This window comes from Arachis hypogaea, chromosome 14 (assembly GCF_003086295.3).
Source record: "Arachis hypogaea cultivar Tifrunner chromosome 14, arahy.Tifrunner.gnm2.J5K5, whole genome shotgun sequence".
In the NCBI taxonomy this organism is placed as follows: domain Eukaryota; kingdom Viridiplantae; phylum Streptophyta; class Magnoliopsida; order Fabales; family Fabaceae; genus Arachis; species Arachis hypogaea.
In genome coordinates, this window is record NC_092049.1 from 1,320,689 (window position 1) to 1,346,047 (window position 25,359).

General features: G+C 35.0%; 1 protein-coding gene across 2 annotated transcripts; it reads right to left on the reverse strand.

Annotated features, from left to right (window-relative positions):
• Positions 1-1,008: 1,008 nt before the first annotated feature.
• On the reverse strand, positions 1,009-22,444 carry LOC112740854 (twinkle homolog protein, chloroplastic/mitochondrial). Of its 2 annotated transcripts, XM_025789530.3 has the most exons (22): positions 21,995-22,444; positions 21,233-21,621; positions 20,991-21,121; positions 20,029-20,084; positions 19,874-19,931; positions 19,676-19,786; positions 16,162-16,245; positions 15,254-15,334; positions 14,813-14,878; positions 14,335-14,451; positions 14,174-14,221; positions 14,006-14,091; positions 12,648-12,711; positions 12,369-12,551; positions 10,706-10,837; positions 9,067-9,128; positions 6,870-6,953; positions 3,425-3,556; positions 2,370-2,466; positions 2,105-2,239; positions 1,941-2,008; positions 1,009-1,414 (listed from the first exon to the last, which is right to left on the reverse strand). In XM_025789530.3, exons 2-22 carry the CDS (start codon positions 21,465-21,467, stop codon positions 1,369-1,371), a joined length of 2,076 nt encoding a protein of 691 aa, XP_025645315.1. In that variant the 5' UTR covers positions 21,468-21,621; positions 21,995-22,444; the 3' UTR covers positions 1,009-1,368. The 2 variants fall into 2 exon arrangements, with proteins under 2 accessions (XP_025645315.1, XP_025645314.1); XM_025789529.3 differs by having other exon boundaries at positions 19,676-19,931.
• Positions 22,445-25,359: the final 2,915 nt, after the last annotated feature.

Consider the following 25,359-nt stretch of genomic DNA (forward strand, 5'->3'; position numbering starts at 1 on the left):
CTGAAACTGAGCTATAATAATTTTTTTTTATCAATCATAATATATGTCAATTAAATTTTGTGGGGGATTTATTAATTCATTTATAGACCCGATAGGATGAATATATTTTTACTAACAATTTGAGGAAAATAAAATATAATATTTTTCTATCTTTTCAGTTCTTAAGTTAATTTTTAAAATATGGTTTAATTATTAAATTTTAATTTGTTATTATTATTATTATTATAATAAATTGTAAATGACTTAACAAATATATTTTTTATTTTATTTAATTTTTTTAGCTAAAATTTTATTTATCTGACATTGTTATAATGAACTATTTGATAAAATATTTATTTTGATTATAAAATAAATTTTTTCTTTCTTAACTTGAGGTTAAAGAATTAAGTAATCTTGAGTCATTAATGTCTATATTGAATAGTAATTTAAAATTGTTAGTTGATCTTATTTTTATTAAGACTAACTATATACTAAATTCAATTAGTGAATTAAAACCAATTAGTTAATTTTATTTTTATTAACACTAACTTTGTACTAAATTTAATTAGTGAATTAAAACCAATTATGCCTACTTAACTTTTTTCAATGTGTAATAAAAGTTGACGAAATAAGATTAACTCTTAATAATTGATATATTTGTAGCAAATGACAAAGATAGTAATCATTAACTCTCAATGCTAGCCAAGACCCTTTAAGCACTTGAATTTTGGATGTAAGTTTTTTAAAAATATTTCACATTAAACGTACCAACAAAGAAATCATTTTACCCTTTAGTGTTTATATGAATCTTAAAACATTCCCCCATGTTATCTGCATTAAGTTAAAAAATAATCGGTCAGTGTGTTCTTGCCAGTCCCCAGCAACTGTCTTTGTAGCTATGATTTTTCTTAAACTACATTGGAAAACAAGTTTTCTTTCAAGATATAAAGGTTTGGGATTTTGGAACGTTGACCATGCTCTATCTTCAGTCACATCTTTTGGCATGACGGCTACTACTCAAGATGAATATAATATCAACCAGGGAATTATTCCCGGGAACTTGTCTTAGAACATTCGAAAACAGAACCGGTTAGTAGTCTGAGTAAAATTCTAATAGGATTGAGAACTGCAATCTTCTCTAACCGCACTACCCTTCAACCCTTCTTTCAATCAGGATCCAATGGTCATTACAACGGTAACAACCATCTATATCTGTACTGTACAACTATTAAGCATAACAACTACATTAAATTTCTAAGATATATTCCTAAGATACAAAAACCTAATCTGGTCAAAATTACATGTTAATACATTCAAATTCTGCAAAGCATAAGATGTCACACCATAGCCATGTCCCCATTGGTGGTATCATTTCAAGACGTACTTGTTTCACTTCTTACTCTTTTTATCAACTGGCGTGAACTCGCCAGTTACCCTGCCCAACATAATAATAAGAATAATTATTTAGTAAACACAAACTATAGGAATTAACCCAAGAACCAAATAGATTATTTTTATTTATCTTTTTATGGTGGGGATGAAAGGGCAGGTAGGTATGAAAGATTATAGGAAGAAAAGGATCTTTGCAATAAGAAAAGGATATTTGGATGGTTTTAGTACTCTGAGAATTAGTATTTCAACTTCTCAAAAAGCAATACTGTGCTTAATTCCAAAGAAGTTAAAAGAAGTCAGAGGTGTTACTAAGAAAGCAAGAAACAAGCTATCTGCGATGAAAAAGCTGACTAGAGCCATTAAATTTACAAGAACTTAAGGTACAAGGTATAGAGTAACCCCATTGCCACTATAAACTTATTGTAAAACCAATATCAGACTAAGCACTTAAGTATGGCTTCATCATAATCCCTGATCACGTACTCTGTTGATGAAACTTTGTTTAACTGAACAATTGGAGAATGCATGGCAGTAAAGTAATAAAGGATCAAGAGGGATAATCTTTGTACCTATTATACAACAGTAAGGCATCACCTACTGTCCCAGCGACCTTATTCCGTACCTTTCGAACACACACCTGAAACAAAGGCATAGTAGAACATACTTATTTTATTTAGTATATGAATATTAAATGATAACTTAAACTATCCACAATTTTGCTATAAACAATCACCTGAACTTGATCAATTGGCCCAGCCTCTGGATCCCGATTACGATGGATAACAATTCCATTGTCACACTTATTTATGAAGTGTGCACTTCCACTTATATCATACAGATTAGGAGGACCACCAGTCCAATTATGAAGCTATTAGATTACATGAGAAATGAGATATGAATATCATATAGAGTGAATAAATAAAATTTAAAAGAAAAAAAGAAAGAAAAGAAAAAGAAAGAAAAAGAAAAAGTTGAAGTTGTATGTTGATATTACTAACCTGCCTGGGATGTGCAACAAACCAAACATGGCATCCATGAAATTGGGCAAAACGTTTGATTAAGGTAAGCATCTGACTTACATATTCAGTTTCAGTCCTGCAAGTTGCAACAGAAAATCAACAGCAATTAGATATTCTCCGTATGGACAACATTGAGGTACAAGAGAAAGAATGATCAGAGTAACAAAGCAAGGGGTGACATTGGTTTTATTCACGTCAGAAATAAGCATCTATCATGTGTAATAGTGCTCATTAAAAGTGAGATTTGGGCATAAATTTTAGTCCAGCAGACATCAATTCATGGTGCCCAGTCTCGGATAATAAAAAGAAAATACTGCCCAGTCTCTTTTTCTTAGTCTTCTGGTCCAGCAAACTTCAGTCTCATTGCTATTTGCTTGGCTATGTATTCACTCAAATAGAAAACATATGGCTCGTTATATGGCAGTCCCATGCTGCCCCAGTTCAACATCCGGCAGTACCATATAACCATGGTTCAAATTCCAGCAGTTCTGTATGGTCCTAAATAAATTTTCAGCAGTCGTATGGCCCCATTTTCTAGCTAGTTATCTCGTCTTGTTACTTGGCTTTAAAATGTTGCTGAATTCTGGTGTCTTTTCTTGCTATTTTGAGCTATTTTGTAACATGCTTAAAGATAGATTACTAAGCTTTAGCTTGAGTGAAAAGGTTTTCGTAATCTGTTATAAGATATTATAACTACTGATGATGCTTATCTCATATCTTATCTGCTGTAGGATTAGGTAGTTATCATCCTATCTTTCAAGTGTGTATATTTACAACGCATACACAGGTGGGAAGTCAATAACACTTCTCTTTTCATAAACTGTAATTATATATGATGAAAAAAATTAAAAATAAAAAACTAAAAGAAAAACATAAAAGACTATAACTTCTTGTTCCTTGTTTACCCCTCGCAAAAAATAAGAGAAAAGGTGTATCGATGATGAAATCAAATATTTAATTGATAGAAGATGAAGTCATATATAAAAACGTAGACATAGCTAAACAAATTTCCATATTCAGAATTGGAGAATTACTGGTTCGAAGGTCGTTGATGATCAAGCTCATTATAAGGATCAATCACAAGTCCACGCACCCCATGCCTTAATACAGCTGCTTTTGCAAGGTCAAGAACCCACTTTATACTTGGAAGGGAATCATCTTCACACCTAGTAGTCCGCCACCAGAATTCATTAGTTTGACATGAAATTACAATATTTTTAAGAGAAAAAAAAAGTATACTACTGTAAGAAAGAAGTGCACATAGTTAGATAATAGGGTCTCCTCACAAGAATTTAAAATAGTAACAAGTCCTAAAGATTGAGCCACATAAATAAGACATGCCAAACTTTGCATATCTACCAAAGACACCAAAAAAAGAATTGCTTAATGCCACATGGATGTAAAGTAGGCAACCATATCCAAATGTTGTCAAAATATGATATCCCTTGGAAATTCTAGCTTTTTTTCTAGCTAAATAGTAAAGACAACATAGAATAGCAAAATATAAATAAATAAATAAAAATTTGCAATAAAATATTAGCTTATTTTATATGAAAATTCCAAAGGCACAAAATCAAGTGAAAAAATTAAAGAAAAAACTATGTGGCTTGTTAGGGGGTATCTCCAAACTTCTCAAAGCTTGATCCAAGATAATCCCAGCAGGACAACAACAAATAAATAAATATTTGAATGACACATTAATTCTGAACTAAAAGTACATATAAAACACAAAGCGATCAGAAGATTGTGCGTTTGTAGTTTGCCATTATTATTAGTCCAACTAAGATGAAATGCCAAACAAAAGACCCAAGTTTATATTTCCAAATGAATGTCTTGGAGAAAATTTTATCTGAAAACCTAAAGATTTAAGATATGAACATTTTGGGTTCTTTCACACTTACAAGAGAATTTCTTCCCTGCTGTATTGGGAAGGTATGAAGGCTGCTATGATGGATTTCATTAAGGAGTGTGAGGTGTGTCAGCATAACAAACACTCCACTTTAAAACCAGCAGGTCTGCTACATCCCTTACCCATTCCTGCTAATATGTGGGCAGACATTTCTATGGAATTCATTGGGGGGCTGCCAAAGGTTAAGGGAATGGACACCATTTTTGTGGTGGTTGATTGCCTTTATGCCCACTTCTTTCCCCTTTCTCAACCCTTTAGTGCAAAGGATGTGGCCTCTTTATTCATCAAAGAATTGGTGCGTCTTCATGGATTTCCCTCATTCATCGTCTCAGATAGGGACAAAATCTTTATGAGTACCTTCTAGGCTGAGGTTTTCAAACAAGCTGGGACCTCATTAAGGATGTCATCTGCCTATCATCCCCAATCGGACGGGCAAATGGAGGCTGTCAACAAATGCTTGGAAACTTATCTCCGGTGTCTTACAGGGTCGAAATCAAAACAGTGGCCTGCTTGGTTATCTTCGGCAGAATTTTGGTACAACACTAGCTACCATGGTTCCATTCGGATGCTGCATTTGGAGCCTTGTATGGGAGGGAACCACCGCCCGAGTTTAAGGGTGGTTTCGAATCAGCTGTGAAGGATGTAAGACTTCTATTGTCAGAACGAAATCAGATGTTAGATGAGCTACAATTTCATTTAAACCGTGCCCAAAATCTGATGAAACAGCAAGCCAATAAGAAGAGGTGGGATGTAGTGTTCGCAGTGGGTGATATGGTCTATTTGAAGCTTCATCTGTATAGGATGGGGTCCTTGGCATCCACAATTAATGAGAAGCTCTAGGCTCGTTTTTATGGGCTTTTGAGGTGTTGGAGAGGATTGGTGAAGTGGTGTATCAGCTCAAGCTGCCGGAGACAGCCAAGATCCGTCAGGTGTTCCCCATGTCGCTCTTCTCAAGAAGAGTATCAGCCCCTCTATGTCTCCGCAGCCTATTCCAGATGAGTTATCAGAAGACGCTGAGTTGGTGGTGGCTCCTGAGAAGGTCCTGGAGAGAAGAAGCAATGCCAAAGGGGAGCTAGAAGTCCTAGTTAAATGGCTCAACTTGCCTGAGTTTGAAAGCAGTTGGAAGCAGGCTGACAAGTTGCAGCAGGTGTTTCCGAGGCGGGTATTGTTACAAACCCAAATAGCAGAGTGGTGGAAGGGCAGAAAGGGAATATCCCTACTCTGGAATTTACATATCAGAGAAGAAAGAAATTTAAATAACTAAGGTAGCGTTTGTTTTGAGGTATTGAGATAGAGACTGAGAGACTGAGACTCAGTATCGTGTTTGTTAGTTCAGAGACTGGTACTAAAATTTTTAGAGATGGAGACTGAAACTTTAATAACATTTTATACCTAAAATACTTTCATTTCAATTAATTAATTCCAATTTTATCCTTTGTGCAAATTAAATTAGAATTTCATTCTTGTTTCAATTCCTGTCTTCCATTTTGCACCAAACAGAATACTGAGATTTATTTCAATCCCTGTCTCTTAGTCTCTGTCTCTCAGTCTCAGTCTTTCCGTCTCTGTCTCTCCACCAAACGCTACCTAAGGGAGTGGGACCGAGTTTGTTAGGGAATCTGTTAGAAGGAATGAGTGATATAAATAGAAACAGGGAAAGGCCTTTGTATTCAGGAAAGTAGTGGGTGGAATTAGTGGAGAGTCTTGGCCTCTCGAAAGCCAAGTTATCATTTCTGTTACTATTCATACTTTACACATATTACTCATACATCATACTTGAACATACTTTCAGACCTGGGAATATCACACTGATATGCTTGGATGAGAGACAATTCCATATTTCTATTCTATTCTATTTCTTTTTTCTGTTCTATTCTAGATCTCTCTACCTTCATCCTTTTCTCTATTCTATACTCTGCTTGTTATTGTTGTGGGAAGGATTTAAAAGAATTCAAAATGTTTGTTGACATTGGTTAATTTGTTTATCATCTATGTTATCATTCTGGTTGGTAGCGTTGCCTCTCCACAGTAACACAGTACGAAGTCAACATTGAAAAATCACTGGGATATTTTGCTTGGAGGGAGTCAGGTCTAGTTTTCATATTGAGATGTATAGTCCCTATACGGTCTTAAACAGTCATACAGGCATTGTTCAGAAAATTTAGCATATGGAATTTGTATGCAGTGTAGTGAACAGTTAGGAAAACACTTTGTAAACCATAATCATCCATTCTCAAGTCAATGCATTATCTTGTTTTCTATGTAGATGGTATTGCTATAACCACATAATCATAAATCCTTAAATCTAAGAGATTTGACTAGGTACATATTCTATATATTGAGTTCATATATTCATAAGTAGACTGACTTTCAAGCCATTCACAAGAGAAACAGAGCTCAAGTGGTGAAACAAAAACCGTAATAGTAAACATACTATGCATCTCTTTTCAAATATGAAGTATGAATAAAGTAAACACCAATGAAGCACCAAATTCATGGGAAAAAGAGAAGCTATCTCACAATGAGTGGCATGGAAACACTAGTAGAAGAGTTTTTCGTAATTGGCTAACCTTATGAGAAAGAAAGTATCACTTAGCCAGAGCTTGCCGTGTTCGTATTCCTCCAAACACATCCGTTCAGTATGTTCACCATAACTATCATTATATAAGCAAGTCAACTAAGATGATCAAAGAATTCTACATAACAATGTCCACAATTATTGCAGTCATAGAACATTCTGAGATACAAAAAATGGGGACAAGCAGTCAATAACAAAATGAAGTAATTCATCAAACTTGATCAGTGTTTATAAATTGCTGCCATGGTGGTGCCATGGAGTTAAGGTGTGGCGGTTTTTGGGTTAACTGCCATCTTTGGTGTCCAGAATGCGGAAATGGCATTGGGCATATGTCGGCCGCATTGGCGATGGTGCCATGGCAGTCCAATACATGTAAGGCAGATTGGCGGTTTTCTTTTTTGGAAGTTTTTTAAGGGTCTTTGTCATTTTAATAACCCTAAAGCTCTTTTCTGGATCTGGTATTCTGCCTCTTCACACACACTCTACTCTCTTTCATTCACTCTCCCTCTCTGCTACTTGAGGAAGATGAAGACATTCACTGATACAATATCAAGCATCCCAAACTTCCCAATGTGGGATTTTGGGCAACCAATAATACCCAAGTCCCTAACAGACTCTTGTCCTCCTATATCTATGTACACTTCCTTTCTTCATCCTAATAGAAATTTTATCAGCGGGAAACAATTGGAAAAAGAACAACGGAAGTTATTAACATTGAATCCCAAACTCCCGCCAAAATATTAAGTATCAGCTCATACAATATGATATATTGCCTATTATACAACTAAATCATATGAACTTTTCTGTCTCATGAACTGTTGACATTGCAAAAAAATCATGGACTCTACACCCCAAATATTCCCTTCTTTACATAGGGTAAAATGCAAATTACCACCCCCCCCCCGGGGGAACTTTGACTCCAGCAGATTACCCACTAAAATTTCAAAATGTGCTAGAAACTCATGCAAAACTTTCATTCCAGGATTACCCTTCAATTAAGGAGTAACTGTATCAATAAAACACACCATGTGAGGGCAATTTTGGAAGAAAGGTTATAAGAAGGTCTTTTTTCATAATTTGATAATATTAAGAGGATCAAATTGCACCTTTTGAAACGTTAGAGGGTACACTGCACATTAGTCAAAGTTCGGAGAGGTAAGCTGCAGTTAGACCTATACATTCAAGGCAGTCATTTGAAAGCTAAATAGAAAATAATTTTGAGATGCCCGAAATAGAGCAGTAGTAGTATGTCTTGCCATCCTCTATGGCATCTCATTTCGTGGATTATCAAAGCTGTTTTTTTCCTACTTCTCTACTGAAGTAGAAATTGCTTTATTTTCCAAAATCCTACCCATGTATATGTTCGCCCCAGAAGTTTTCTAGCCCCACCCCTTTCCTATTGTGGAAGTCGCCGTATACTATGGACACAAAGAAAAGCACACGTAATCAAATATGTTAATCAACAAGGTTAACAACTTTAAAATAATGCACACTATTAGAAAATAAAAGAATATCTTATAACATCTCTAGGAATATCACGGAGTATCTGTGATGATTTCCAAGAATGAGTTTTAATATTTACTATTATTGCATAATTATTTCCTTATCAATTAGGATTTCCTTTAAATAAGAATAATAGATGGTTTTCAAATGTACCCCACGCCAATTTATATAAGTAATATTCATTTAGTCTTTATCATTTCCTATCTAACACCCAATCCCAACACATACCATAATATTTGAACCACTAGGAATGAAGGATGTCAGGAGAATATAAAGTACAATGGGGACTTTTCAAAAAAATTTAAAAAAAAAAAAAAAAACAAAAAGAAAAAATATTCGAAATTCTTGAAATCTTAACCTAGAATACTGAAGGGGGATGTGGACACACAAATTCTTATTTTCAGTTTTGGCCGAATCAATGTAGAGGATTATAAAATTTGGCCCTTAAGCAAAGGTTAGGTCAGATAACCTATAGCCAAAACAAAGATTTTCTTATGTAATTGGCAAAATGCTCCAAACTGTAGTGTGACATACAATAATGACAAACGGGGACCTTATAAACTTCAAAATCATGCAAAATGTAAAAGACAATTTCAGGAATATAAACAAAGAAAAACATGACAAAAGAGAGCTGACAAAAGATGACCAGAAGTGTTAACTATAACTATTGTATAGAGAAAGCTCACCGCGCTTCAAAGAAAGGCTTTTTCACATATTTCTCCAAAAGTTTTCGAGCATGTTCCCTAACCTACAAGGGAGCCAAAAAACAATCAGAGAAATGCAGTATATATATATATAGGTACACTCTAGGATGCCTATGCTATGGTGGCTACGGTATCTGAAAAAATGTTGCTAAAATTAAAGTAACACTTTTGTATTATTTAACAATGCTTTTTAACTTAAAAAATAATTATTACCAAAATATAAAAAAAGTATGATTTTAATTTTAGTAACATTTATATAGCCACCGAAAAATCTTCAAACTAGAATTTGCAATATATATACATAAAGAATTTCAATAAGATGAGAATGATAATACAAATTAGGAATAAGGGTTCCACTATACAAAAGCAAAACAAAACAAAAGATTTATCAATAAAGCATAGGTCTCCAGTCTGAGAGCAAAAGTCTCCTATAAAATGATGATCTTTACACCAAAAAATTGCTAGATGTCCACAAGAGACCATTGAAGGAATTACAAACAAAGTTAATTACCGTTTACATAACAAATAGGTTATAAGTAAACATACAAAAGAAGAATAAGTATGAGAAATTGGCACATAACTTATCATGGTTCAACCTACAAAAAACTGTTGACAAAACAGATCAATTAAAACTAAAGTTAGGGTCTGATTGGTTTGCATTTCCAATTTTTGTTTCCAGTTTCAGTGTTTTGTTTTCAAGATTTTGTGAAGAAAAAAGTGAAGATAGGAGGTTGTAACAACTGGTACCTGAGAAAAAGAATTCACACACAACAACCAAACAGAAAGAAAAGGGGTGAATCAGGATGATCACACTCCCTTGATATTATTGAATTATGAAAGAAAACTAAACAGTATAGAGATGCTTGGGTGAGATTTGGAGAGTCAGCCTCTCCTAAACCTTCCTATTCTCTCAATTCCTACCTCTCACTCATTCTGTTACTACTAATACCCCTCCTACACCCACAACCAATTCAATTAGGATCACTCCCCTGACCGTCTTTCACACTTCTCTCACTACTAGTGCCAGATGATATGTTAGTTACAAGAATATCCCCATTTTTATTATTCCCCCCTTTTACCCTCTAAGCTCCTCTTCCTGCTGTAATGAAAAGGTAATAGTCTTAAAAGCTTCTATTCCCACCCCATATTTGGGTGTGTAACAAAATGATAACAGAAAATACTAATTCAATTATATATCCTTTAGATACAAAAAGGAATCGAAAAAATTGTCTTATCGTCTTATATCTACTTTTATATATATATAGTATTTTAGATCCCTGCATCGTTCCGTTCCATTTAGGATTAGGAATAGACGTCATCAGACCCGCTTTTTACATATCTATCATTATTTAGGATTTTATTGTTTAAACTGTTTTCTCTTTTTCTTCACAAAATCCTAAAAACAAAAAATACTAAAAATGAAAAATATAAAATGTAAACACAAACAAAACACTCTCTTATCCTTCACTTCTTATTAATGATATTTCTTTCTATCTAGTAAACAAAAAAGATCAATGAAGGTTAGAAGGAGAGGTCAATCAACATTCTAATCTAAGCGCAATCCTGTTAAGTCCCATCATAGCAAACCCAAATTTTGAAAATTACAAATGAAATAGCTCACCTTGTTCTCCATGGAACAAAGTGCAAATTTCCAGCCAGCAATTTCATTAATATTGCAAAGAAGGGCATCAATCCACTCACTCTTCCCTGAATTGGGAACTCCAGTTACTAGAGTCAATTCTCCTGGTACAACCTGATAAAAAGTAATTAATCAGAACACTAACATCTCCGTTTTGAATGAAATACAAAAACTTCTATCTTTACTATATACCATTTAACAAATACTTCTGTTTAAATAAAGAAAAAAGAATGAAGAGTGGATCATGTCATAGAGTATCACTGGATATTTTTCTTTGTATTACATCACTGATTGAGTAAAAGTTTAATTTGGTCCCTGAAATTTCAAAATTAACAATTTAGTGACTTTATAATATTGAAGGTCTTGATATATAAATATCTCTTGCATACAATCCAATGATATGTTTTTCAGGAATTTTCTGAAAGGCATTTATATGAAAATCTTTGATTTATGGAAGTTCGGCTACTACTTTTTATGTGGCATATGTACATTTTGGATATGCATTCCTGAGATTGTTTGCTACTTCGGGAATTTGGAGGGCTACAACACCTAGGCGATGCTATTGTCAAGATTCATTCCATCTAGATTCAGACTTAAACTAGAAAGCACCAACACGAACATAATGGCATTCCATGTGTCCAACACAAATCAGAGTCTGTCACTCAAAGATACCCCCATCCACCCACCATACATACAATCCTATTTAACCAAATATTCTTTTCCTTTTAGTATAGACACCAACTGAATCACAGCTTAAATCTAGAGTAAAATGTCAATAAAAAGGATACTCTACAAACCATTCAGATAAACTTAGCAATGGTAAGTAATCTCATAAATTTGACATAGATCAAGAATGTTCAATAATATCAGGAAGAACCTGGAATGTATGGAGGAGATACATAGATTGAAATTTATGAATATTTGAACTTGTGTAAATCTTGAAAATATACATATTTGTTTGCCATTTATATGTGCTATCAATTTAGAAATCTGTGTGTCTGTATCCCGGTCATATAGAGTGTCCATTATGGTACTTCATAGGACTTTAAACTACTGATACATTAAGCAAAAACAGAAGTAGCAATATCATTTCGCTGTAGGAAAGAACGGGATTGTAAAATCCAGCCAACTGAAAACTCTTGAAATCTAACAATGGTGTCTTATCCAAATTTTGTTGTGTCATAATAGATTGCCAAAATTATTAACAACAACAACAACAACAACAATAATAATATAACATATTATTGAAGAATCAATTTTTGGTTGTTTCTCAAAACAACCAAAAATTGAAACTTCATTGTCATTCATGTTATATGTGAAAAATAACCCACTGATATGTTATTGAATATTTAGATTTAAATTAAAATTTTATCAATACATTACCTGTTGAAACAATTCAGTGAAATCTTATTACATATTCAGAATCAATAACTTTTATTTTTATTACAAAATACTAAAAATTTGAATCTTTGTTTTTCGCTTTTGTGACAACTCATTATGCCTTGTCATATAAACTAATTTTTCTTTCAATTTAAAATTTCAATCCCAAAAAGAAAGAAACAAGCAACCAAAAAAAAAAATCAAAATAAAAACCCCTACAAGACAACATTGTAGAAGATAGAGAAATGTAACTAACTGCTCTTACATTGTAGAACTCATTCAGATTATTCCACCCAGTTGAGACGCCAAATTCATATCCTAAGGTTCGATGATAATATGCATCAATCTCATCAAAGTAATCTCTGAAGTTAAACAATCCACGTATTGGATACAATTCGGCATTCTCAACTGCTTCCCTCAGTGTATCAGCACCCAAATACATGAGAACCTGCTTATATGTTACAAGGCTTACTACAGTTACCATGGAGCAAAATTAGATCACACAATTCTACATCCAAGTGGAACTAGTGCATCAGTAGCTGACCTCATTTGCATCTTTGAAACTTTCATCTCCCTTTCCTCTTTTTGGCCATCTGACCCGCCAGCATCTACAAGCACACAAGGAGGAGTTTTACTCATAAATGCATACAATTAACCAAGAGGGGAGAATGTAAATAACACAAGGAAACAGAAAAATAATCTTATCTTCAAGGCAATGGAAAATTTATAAGAGAATAAAAAGCAGACAAAGACACCACCATTCTATCATATAAACCATCATAAATTTGCAAAATATGCAGAACAAAATGAATGACAAAACATCTTGAGAACAATGGGCATGAACAATAAGCATGTTTAATCTTACATTTTATATATTAGCAGTGGATAGGATCATGGATTAGCAGAATCAGTAGGCTTTATTGATGAACTAGGGATTGCAAATCATAATCCCTTGTTGGAATACACAGTTGGAACTACCAATTGTGGAGGAAGTTCTTCCTCTCCTGAACTAACAGACTTAACAGAAATTTGACTAAATTGAAAAACTAGCTAACCACTGGTATTTATAGGCAACAGGTAAGACTAGAACTACTGCTCTTAAACCTACTAAACTAGCTCAAAAAGAACAAATAGACAGCCAACTAGCAGCAAATAGGGACTAAACAGTTAAAATCATCCAGTCAACTACTTAACCCTCCTCTTGTAAACTAAGCCAAACCTGTTCCCATCAGCCCTACATCACTACAATAACATAAAGTCTTGTCTCATTAGGTGGGGTTGGCTAGTTGGATAAAATGTGGCCATTGTGACCTGTTATGAAGTGCCGTAGATGCCAAAGTTTTATGGCATATGATTAGATCTCTAGCATCTATTTCATGTAAAGCTCATGACCTTAGAGGACTTTCCATCTCAAACATGTTGAGAAGTTTCAAAGTTGTGCTCTATAGATAAATCTTATTATCTGTTTTGCTTTTATAGCAGAACATTTATCATCTATGTTGTATTATTCTCTTCTTCCAAATGAAATCCCTCTTTTATCAAAAATGGTAAACCACCATGTTGGCAATTGAAACATTCAGTTTCGACAAAATAACCCAGAAGCAAGAGAAGTTACACGACGCTCCCAAAAGTTTATAAAGGTGTGACAAAAGTCCCAAATGTGACAATGCCACAGTGGCACTTCCGTTAACGGGGTTGACGGCATCATGGTTGGGGATCTTGTCACACATTTATAATATTCTGGGGTGCCTTGTGTGACTTTCCTTCTTCTGGGGGCTATTTTGTAAGAAATTGAATCTCACACATGATAATATAATGCTAACTTATCAAAAAATTAAAATAAAAATGTGATTTATCTCAAAAGGATGGGGAAAAACCAAGTCATGAGCAGTAAATTTGAACCTTTCTTTTCCAAGGCGACGTGCAAGCTCCTCAGCCAAGGCTTGACCAGGTTGATCCCCGTCAGTGGCAAGTATAATTCGGGATGCCTATCATTAGAATAGTGAGAAAGTTGAGAAAAGCCAGTAACTTCTGTGCATCAGAGTGAAAAGAAGAATAATAGTTACAGACCTGCATCAATTGGTCTTTGCAGTTCCATAGATACTGATACTTTGTATCCTAGCTTTACAAAATGATGATGATGACAAAAGCATCAGATTTTAAAATTACATAAGGGTGAGCATAGTAAAGAATAACAATATATAAAAACATATGTTAAGCTCCAGACAAACCTTCTCACGAGGGGGCAGATCTTTTGAGGAGACAGATGGAGGTGCACCATCAGGAACACTCACACAATTGCGGAAGCCAGCTTCTTCCATTGCTAGCTTGTCCATTTCACCTTCAACCTATAGTATAACAAATATAAAAAGCAAAAAACAAACAGTAACCTCTGAATAATTTCTGATAATGTTTCAGAATAGAGAGAAAGTGAGAGAAGGAGAGAGAAGATGGAGAAACTGAGAATTGTGGAAAATGGGATTATTTTCACTTTAGCGTGGTGATTACACATAAATAAAAAGAGTGTTCAGCACTCTAGATCAAAGGGGGTAGAAAGGTCATTCGGGACTGTTAGGGAAATCGATCCTAGCTGGCAGCTCTTATAACTGCTCTAACAGTTTCTAGATTCTAGTAGCCTCCGGACTCTTCTAGATCTTATACTCAGCTTACTCTATTAATTTTTACAGAAGGAAGAACCACAAAACTTACAATGATAATATCATTTTGTCCCTCTATGTCATCCAATCCGTATAAGATTTTTTCTGTGTTCGCTTCCTGAAATAAAGGATATCAAGAAAAAAGATGTAATATTCATAAATTAAAAAGGGCATGACATGAGCAGAAACCAAAAATTTAAAAGGGCGTGACATGAGCAGAAACCAAAAATTTTGACAAAAACTACGATAAATGTCTTCTAACATAATCAGAATAAAACGAGAGTAAAAAAAATTGAACTAAGGGAGAAGTTAATCAGATGGAGGAAACAATCAAGTGAAAGACAGATATAGAAGACCTTGAATTAAATTACATTTCTTTGAAAATGTAACAGACCTGACTAGTTGGTAAAGGCCATTGTTTTCCATGTAATTATGTCACAGTTGTTTAACTTAATGTGAAGCATATTAGATAAGTATCAGCAATTGCATTTACCTGCCAAAAGTTCTTGTTGATGTCTCGATATTTACAACTAACAAGTGCTCCATTTCGACGATAGGTGAATGCAATAACAATCTACCAAATGTATATTACAGAAAAAAAATTAGTAGAAAGCATCACTGACATGCAAAGTAAAGAGTCTGCCATTGCCTCAAAAAAAATTAGCACCGGCTACAACAAAATACTAGAATAAATGTTTATTGATCATCTCAAATACAGTTAATTCTTCATCTACATTATCTAAAAGTCATCAACTATGACCCAAAATACACTACATAAATAGCAAGGTTCTTATTTTCAGCATTGTCTTTTCCAAACATCTTTGATTTTCTTAAAAAGAAAATTAGCATCAAGGCAGGAAAAAAGGATAAGAAATCCTCCTCACATGACCAAATAATCCATGGAAAAAAGGTTAAATTACACAGTTAACCCCCTATACTTTCACTGAAATTGCAAATTGGTCCTTACACTTTAAAAGTTTGTAATTGGGTCCCTAAACAAAATTAAATTTTGTAATTTAGTCCCCACCGTTCAAGACCTCAAGCTTTCACATGAAAATCACTGTCTAAACAATGTGAAAACCATATCACATGAACTACGGGGTATTGTCTATTAAAAAACAAAAAAACAAAACTTAAATCTTTTGTGCTTTGATCTCCACTTCAATCGAAAGGAATAAAATAAATTCGAAAAAAATAAAAGGCAAATATTAATTCAAGATATATATTAATCTGCAGACTACTATATCCCTAAATCTCTATCATTGAAAAAGTATATGCACAATCTATCCCGTCAAAAATAGTACCAGCTAGCTTTGCTTCATTTTACCAATTAGATCACCTACATCTTAACATGTAATTTTCTATGTCACTCAAACTAAATAACGAAGTGGCGCATTGTACCTGATCATCATATTTTCTCTGCTTGACAGCATTTCTCTCCAAAGTCTCTTGTGAAATCAAGCGCTCTGAAAAATATGCAAGCACCTGAAAAAGGGTAAATAAAATTTGCTTTACATTACTTGAATTTGAACAAAAAAATTATTTATCCAAAAAAAAAAAAACAATTTACTAACAAAAATACTGGAAACTAAATGAATCAATCAGAGATAAAGATGCTTAGATAAATGAGTGAGCACTCTAGGGAGAGCTGTAGCAGAGACACACAAGAAAACCTTATATTAAATTCTTAAAATAAGTTCAAATATAAATAGTTTAAACACATAAAGATCATTATAAGGCCATTGTGGTGTCACTTAATCCATGTAACTAACCAACCTAGCAGGCCAATGTTTCTTTATTTGTTTTTTCTTTATTGAAGAACAAATTAAAAGCATCTTTTTTGTTTTTTCTTTATTTGTTTGATAAAACGTTGGGGCCAAATGGTTTGTCCATTTTCATTTTCATTTCTGGTGAAAATGAAAAAAATTTGAAAATATGTTTGGTTATACATTTTTAAAAATACTTTAATTGAAAATGAATTTGAAAAGATACACAAAATTGAAAATGACAAAGGGTGCAAATAGAACAGTACAGCTAATTGGAGTAAAAGAGGTTACTTGGAGTCAAATGGGTGCAAAATTCAAACACTTCCACCTTAATTTTAATTTTTTATTTTTAGCACTTTATTGTATTTCATATTCCTTCTTTTTTTTTTAAATAAATCAATGTTTATTTTTTATATTTAGGATTTTGCACCTTTTTGTATTTTTTATCTCTATTTCTTTTTTTTTAAAAAAAATCAATGTTACTTTATATTAATAAAAAGATTATCCAATGAAATTTTATCATTTTGAACTGTTATTATTATTTTATTTTGGTTTAATTACCCTGTTGGTCCCTATAGTTTTGCAAAATTTTTAATTAGGTCCCTATCCTTTTTTTCCTTTTAATTGAGTCATTGCACCAATTTTTTTTAATTGGGTCCCTACACTTTTTTTTCCTTTTATTTGGGTCCCTGCACCAATTTTTTTTTTTTTAGTTGAGTCCCTATACAATTAAGCCAATTACTGCTAAGAGGGACCTAATTGAAAAAAAATTTTGGTACAGGAACCCAATTAAAAGAAAAAAAAGTATAGGGACCTAATTGAAAATTTCGCAAAACTATAGGGACCAATAGAGTAATTAAACCTTTTATTTTCTTGAATAATTCCTTACAGTCAAACTAGCTAGTTTATAAAATTATTTGCACTGGATTAACTAAAATATAGAATATACTTATAATGTTATCATTTAATAACAAATATAATTTTTAATTCAATATTGAAAATATGTTTTGGAAAATGGATCAGCCAAACATATTTTCATTGTTTCCTTTGTTTGAAATGAATTCTATTTTGACAAACCAATCACCTTTCCAAAGACACAGAAAGCTTACAAAAATTATTTTTGGAAAATAAAAATTGAAAACAAAAACAGGAATATTTTCACAAACCAATGGGCCCTGAGACATCAATGCTTCAAAGTTAATCTCATTAGGCGAGTAACTAAAAGTCTAAAACAAACACAAAACCTTTAATCAGGGAGATCTAACCAATCATTAATGGTGACTAAGCTTTAAAGACGAAAATGATAAATTTATTGAGTCCAGATTATGAGTAAATGAAAAGCCCAACAGAGACATTAGCAATCATAAGAATAGCACCGGAAGAACTTACGAAATAATATTAATGGTTAATTCAATTAAACACAATTGTGCTATTCTATATACACACACACACACAAAAAATAATAATACTGAAGAAAAATACATTTTTAAATCAACACTTCCATTTGCCTCTATTAAGCACATTCAACCAGCACGCTACACACAATAACATAAACAACTATCAGAGAAAATATGTCACCATAACTACTCCCAGAGGAAATGAACATGAAAACATTACAAGAACACCACAAAAAAAAGAAATAAAAATTTGATCAAGAACAGTTCTAATGACAAGAAACTGGCTAGAAAGCCTAGCATTCCACTCCAACCAAGTACAGTGCATCCTTGCAAATTTTCGGATTTATTTGATTTCCTCTCCAAAAATTTAGAATGAGTAAAAAGTATTCCATGGGGGCATACACTGCAAATTAGAAATACCATAATGCTTAATCTATAGCTAACAAGCAACCTCAAGAGAAAGGTATAGCATCCTTCATTAAATTATTGAAGGACCCGAGCAGTTGGACCCCATGATTCCAATAAAAATGGTTCAGCTATTCTTGGATATCACATTTATATATTATTGAGGAAGCGGCATGAAGGAATATGATACTAAAAGTCTCAGGATGCATTTTGATTGGCTTTTGAGAAAAGTGCTTATTCTTTTCACCTTTTAAAGGATCTTTTTAGTAAGAAAAAAGAGGGGGAGCCTTGGAGCTACAATTGAGTTGTTTATGTGTGACCTCAAAGTCATGGATTTAAGTCATGGAATTACGTAAGGTAGGATGCTTTGCACTAGGCTGCCCTTTTTTCTTTAACTAGAACAAGCAATTCTATGTTTGAGTTAAAAACCATTAAGTATTTCTTCTAATTGAAAATTCATTAAAACCTTAAAATTTTTGCTTTTAAGAAAAGAAACATGCTCATAAAGAGAACCATGCATGGTGTTTTCCCACAGGCAATGTCTGCACCAGATATAAAAAGTATATGAAAAATTATTAAGAATACAAACTCATCTTCCTAATTGTTAAGGGTAGAAACAGGTCAAGCCAGGCTTCACCCTTAATAAGCCAGGCATGTAAGGTAATTAATTGGCCTGAACCTAGCCTGCAATCTATTATAGACTTTTTCTCAAAATACTAAACTTGCCCTGTTATTGAGTCTGGCCTGACCTGAAGCTTTTTAAAAGACTACATTTTTTTTTACGAAAATAAAAAATTAAAAAAATATTATTTTAAAAAACTATTTTTAATAAAAAATTACTTATATGTAATATATCAAATTTAACATTTACAAGAATATTTAAACTTTTTAAGTATTTAAAATATGAAAATAATTTATAATAAAATATAATAAATATAAAATATTTAATAACCCTTTAAATTATAAAAAATTACTTATATAATTTATTTATGTTTAATAGGTCTGACAAGACAATAAGACTAATTTATGAGTCTGAGACTGGCCTATTAACAAATTTAGGCTTTCAAAACAGCCTGAGCTTGGACCTATTTTACAACAAGTTAGGCTAGGCTATAGGGCCCTAATAGGCCATCTGGCCTATTTCATTATCCTCCTAAATTCTAAATAGAAAAAGTTTCCAAATTTTTATCTTTTTTTATGTTTTCAAAAAATAACATATATTTAAAATTTTAATCATTTAAATATTAGGAGAATGAATTATGACTCCCAATTATTACTCAAAGTATATGATACAGGCAGAGTTCAAAAAGATCCAGGACAGAATTCGGTAAGGTAAAATATAATGACCTCGCTACAAAGTGGTTCTAGCTGCAACTCCTCCTCTGTAATTTCTCTTTTTTTCTTAATCTGGGCTACTTGACTCGTTGCTGTAGAGAGTGAATGGCTGTCAGCGAAGGCCTGCAATACAAGAGACCAAACAAGGAAACAATTAACAAAGCCACCCGTGTCAAACAAGATATGTAGCATTTGAAAATGATGTCTAACCTGTGTGCTACCTCTCCACCCACATTTTCCACGAAAACACACCCATGCAGCAGACCCCCTAAATTCAAATATTGTCAAAATATCAATGTACAAGTATGGTAAACCAACAACTAGATAAGATACGAGAAATATGATCATAAAAATCTGATCCATACCCATCGTGTGCAATGAACAGAGATAAGCTTCTTTCTCCTGATTCACCACCTTCACACTAGCTCACAAAAGATAACAGTATTAAAAGGCATAGACATACAAGTACAACCAAAAAAAGGTTTACAGTTGATAGCAGTAAACAACAAAATGTGATATATGCAAAGAGAATGAGCTACTATCATCATATATATCATATAAGCCAGAAATAAAATGAGTATTAGAGCCTTAGAGGCAGAAGAAGTAAGACATCAAAATTAATTCGTCAATCATAAGAACAGCCAAGTTAGATGCACTGAATCCAAAAAACTCTCAGACAGTCTTCCATTGAATATTTTGTTTCACAAATAATACCGACTACCAGAGTTAAAGTATTATAATTAATTCCATCCCAAAAAAGAAAGGGACAAACAAGACTATGCTACTTACAATGTATTTGTGCAAAATTATCACAAAGAACTTCAACACCCCATAACATGACCAACTCCAATAACAGATGCTATGAAAAAGGATTATGTCTTCAAAGGTATGATATACAGCCACTACAAGGGAAATACTTTCCAATGTGTAAAACCACTAAAGTTGGTAACTTGTACCTGAAATGCCCCCATTTTCTGTCCTTGTTTGAAGCAGGAAAAATATGGGAAAAAGCTTTTGATGAGTGGTTTAAATGGATTAGATTCGTATTTATTGTCAGTAAAACATGATTTTAACAGCATCCACTTCTCTCTGTTTTGCAAAACTAGCTGTATTCTAATTCTCACGAACTTGAATAGCCATACATGAGAAGAATTTCAATGGAAATATAGGATGATAGCACACCAAAATTACGCACCAAAAAGATAAAGGTTAGTGCACACTTTGGTGCATGTAGGTACATGTGGTTATTTTGGTCCCCATGTAAGGGACAAAGCATGTACCTACTGGAGACAAAGTGTGAACATTAACACCCCCAAAAAAAACATACCATTGGACAAAGCAAATGATTGTACTGGCCGGGTACACAAATTCCAGTATCCAACCCAACAGCCTCCAACTTGTATTTCAGCGAATTGAATCGCCTCTCTTTCTCATTCTCGTCCGGGTTCTCCAAATGAACTTCAGAAAAAAAAATAAAGAAAAAAACAAAAAGGTTAGTTTCCTCTCTTCCAAAAAATAAAACAAAATAAAAAGTGGTTAGCGGCGAAAGAATAGAAAAAAATAACATACCTGGCCTGGGGACAGTGGCATGAGAAGAACGAGAATAGCCGTTGGATGTGAGTGGTGAGGGCAATGGATGGTTCTTGGAAAGGGGTGGTCTGGAACAGAGGACAGTAAAAATGGATCTGCAGGGGTTAAAATGGTGCAGTTGAGGTGAGAATGGATGGGTGCCGGTGGGACGGATGAAAGGATGGGTGGTCATGGACATGGTGGCAAGCAACGTGTGAGGGTAGCGAAGACGCATGTTCTGGGAAGAATAACAGGTTTGGATTTGTAACAATGATATTTACTATTGTTACTGGGCATTTGATTTTAAGGCAACAGAATCAACATAAAATCAAAACATGGTGATAATAAAAATCAAGTAATTTGAACTTTGAAGTTCCTCCACCCCGGAGCTGCAAGTAAACATAGATTTTAGAGGTGTAAATAGAGAAAGAAATACATGGTAGAGAGCGGCGAACCAAACAATTAGAACCAAGAACAAATAAACATAACCAAAACTCAGAACATTACCAAAACCCTACACCAAAAATCAGAACCAAGAACACAAAATCAAAACCAAAAATAATATGAAAAAAAAAATATCAGTTCAGAACCAAATAAAAAATCAGGTTTAGCAGCAACCCTACGAATACAAATTATGTTCAGCAGCATTCAGCAACCCCATAAATAAAATTTCAGCACAAGCTCAAAAGATGAAATGTGATAAATTATAACAAGATAAAATTAGAAAGTAGAAAGAAATAATTTAGAAACAAATAAAATTACCTGAGGCATTCCATTCTAGAGATTCAGAGAGCGTGGAGGAAGGTGTGGAGGATGATGGCAGCAACGGACTGAGGAAGGCGACGACGCTGCAACGGAGGAAGGCGACTGCGCTGCGAACTGCAAATAAGGCGACGGTGCTGCGAACGGAGAAAGGCGACTGTGGCTAGGGAGGAATGCCGGCGCTGTAAACGGAGGAAGGCAACAACGACTGCGAACGGAGGAAGGCAAGTAGGCGACGGCGCTGCGACTGTTGCTTTGTCGCGATGGCTGGACGGGACGCGACTGTTGTTGTGTCGCTGTGACGCTGTTCGCCGGCGGAGAGTGGAGGGGGCGGGAGCTATGACTGTGAAGAGAGGAGAGGGTGGCAGCTGAGGGAGAGCAGTGCTAGCTACGAACAAATTTATATTAAATAATAATAATAATAATAGAAAACGAAAAATTGGTCCCTCATTTTCTATAGCCAAAAATCTCTATTTATGTTTGTATATTTTAGATAGAAAAAATTAAATATATTATATTTTAAAAAATAAAAAATATTTTTATGATTTTTAATTAATCAATAATTTATATTCGATTTTTTTAGTCACCAAAAGAAAATGTATTGTCTTTTTAATAATAATAATAAATAGTTAAATCTAATACTAATAGTTAATAGAAGATTTTCAAATAGTGAAAATTTATCGTATTTTAAAAAAGAGAGAGCTTGAGAGTTATATTGATTATGTACTCTTTATGTAGAATTGTATTGTATATCTTTTTTCATTATTTTATTTCTTCTGCAACACGGTTGTGTTCTCCTTATAAATCGATTATTCTAATTGTACAAGATGTCTCTGGTACGGGTTGTGAGATGGATTGGAGACTTGCGAGTCGAGGCGGACGCCGGATTATCTGACTTGAGCAATGGGGTGGGTACCTGCAAAGACACTCCGACGCTCAAGTCAGAATGGATCTAAGAGATATAAGGTGTGAGGAATGAATGAGTACCTGAGGGGCCTGGAGCTCCCTTTACATAGGCGATAGTAATTATCTTATCTTATCTTATTTGGTTAAGATAAGGGAGGTATTTGAATTTGAGTGTTGGTTAAAAGTTCTAGTGGGCCAGTTCCTGGCCTTTTAGAAGGGGCGAAGCGGGTAACCAGGTTCGGGGACCGTTCCAGGTGTAGGATCCATGGGCCGGATCCGTAACAGTTGCCCCCGGAGCGAGAGAGTGAGGGTGCTCAGTCTCATCGCTGGAGGAACCTTTTCCTTGCCGTTGTGGTTTGGCAAGGAGATCGTTGTTTGGTTTTTCCGGTCGAGGTCAAGGATTTGGGGAGTTCCTGGCCGTTTCATGGTCAGGCGAGGAGCGCGTTGTTTGGACGTCTCATCACATGCCGAGTTTGATGACCGTTCCGAAGAAGGGCCCAGAGATCGGGTCTGGAACAGTTGGTTGCCCCTGGAGCATAAGAGTATGCTTTCTTGGTCTCAATGCTAAGTCGTTGGAGAGTCCGATTCTCTGTAGTTCGGGAGACTGTGAGGGGCCTGGAAAGGGCGTGACGTCATCCTGCACCAATTGGTAGGATGTTGGTCAGTCTGGCTTTCCGCGAGTTGGAAGACTGTCAGCTCATGCTTGTTTTGTGTGGCCTTTTTTGGGCCGTTATTGTGAACTTATTTTAGGCCTCTTGGTGGGCCGATTTCAAGACTTTGTTTATTTAGCTTATTTGGATTTCCGTTTTGTTGGTTTTGCGGGTGATCGATTTTTGGGTAGTCGTTTACTTATTTGAATATCCGTTTTATTGGCTTCGGGGTGATCGATTTTCGGGTAGCCGTTTACTTATTTGGATATCCGTTTTGTTGGCCTCGGGGTGATCGATCCCCTAGGCCGCCATTTTTTGTTATTCAGATACCCTTTTTTTATTTGGATATCCGTTTACTTATTTGGATATCCGTTTTATTGGCTTCGGGGTGATCGATTCCCGGGTAGCCGTTTACTTATTTGGATATCCGTTTAATTGTTTGGATATCCGTTTTGTTGGCCTCGGGGTGATCGATCCTGGGCCGCCATTTTTTGTTATTTGGATACCCGTTTTGCTATTTGGATATCCATTTTATTGGCCTAGGGGTGATCGATCCCCCGGGGTAGCCGCGTTAGTTCGTGCCATCGGACGGGGCAATGCTTTTGAAAAAATGAATTTCATTTGTGGTTTGAGCCTCGTTAAAACCTCCCGATGTGGGTAGGAAAGAGTGCCCAGTAAGAAAATATACGATTGAATAACTTAAGTAATAAATGAAAGTGAAGAAGGCAAAATATAAAAGGTAAAGAGATAATCTTAAACGACTTCGATCTTGTTACTTTGGAAGGATGATTCTACATATAGTAGCGCCGTAAGTTGGTGGAATTTCAGGATCTTGGGAGCTTGGTCATGTCTAGTCTTTCGAGCTTGTAGGCTCCTTTCCGATTACTGTCTTGATTTGGTAGGGACCCTCCCAGTTGGGCGTGAGCTTCCCTTTTCTGGGAGTGGGTAGACCGATGTCGTTTTATCGTAAGACGAGGTCTCCTGGTCCGAAGTCTCGTCGTACCGTGCTACCATTGTACCTTAGGCTTATTCTCTGTTTTAGGGCTAGCTCCCGTAGGTGTGCTATGCTCCTGACCTTGTCTGTAAGGTCCCACTCTGCTTCTTTGTCGTTTCCTCCCATGGTTCTGCGTGGACTTTAGTCTTGGCGTGCATCGAGGTCGGCAAGGAAGATGCCTGCCGCGTCTTGGGATCTCTTGCGGAGGGCCGAGTTGGTGTTCTCGCACTCTACTGCGACTTCCCAGTCCCCGTGTATTGTTTCGATAATGCCATTATTGGCCTGAAACTTCATGATTAAGGTCTTGATGAAGATGATAGCGGATAGGTTATTGATCATCTTTTTTCCGAAGATGATGTTGTAGGCAGTGGAGTCCTTAAAGGCCACAAACTCGGAGAGGATGGTCTTCCTCTGGCTTCCGGTTTTGATGGTTAGTGGTAATCCTATGGAATCGTTCGGTTTGAGAAACTTGTCTCCGAGTCCGGTAACCCAGTTATGGTGGGTTTGCAGATTTTCGTTTCAGAGACCCAGCTTGTCGAAGGCTACTCTGAAGAGGATGTTGGAATCAGCTCTGGTGTCGACCAGTATTCTTTTCACAAGTTTGGTTTCGAGTTTTGCCGAGATGACGAATAGAGCGTCTTCCGCCGAAGTGCCATGTTGGCAATCATCGGGGAAAAATGTGATTACCGCTAGAACCGAGGAGATTGGTGCTTGGTTTCTTATGGTTAGGACTTTGAGATCCTTTTTTATTGCTGATTTTGACGGCGCCAATGTACAAGATGTCTCTGGTACGGGTTGTGAGATGGATTGGAGAC

Bases quoted from the DNA above. Each gene is read 5' to 3' on its own strand.
- LOC112740854 (XM_025789529.3), bottom strand. From the start codon at position 21,467: ATGCGTCTTCGCTACCCTCACACGTTGCTTGCCACCATGTCCATGACC. The intron at 16,246-19,675 runs GTCATTATATTT...ACCCTTTTTCAG, and splicing joins TAGAACCACTTTGTAGCGAG to GTGCTTGCATATTTTTCAGA. The intron at 14,222-14,334 runs GTTTGTCTGGAG...TTGTAAAGCTAG, and splicing joins ATCTGCCCCCTCGTGAGAAG to GATACAAAGTATCAGTATCT.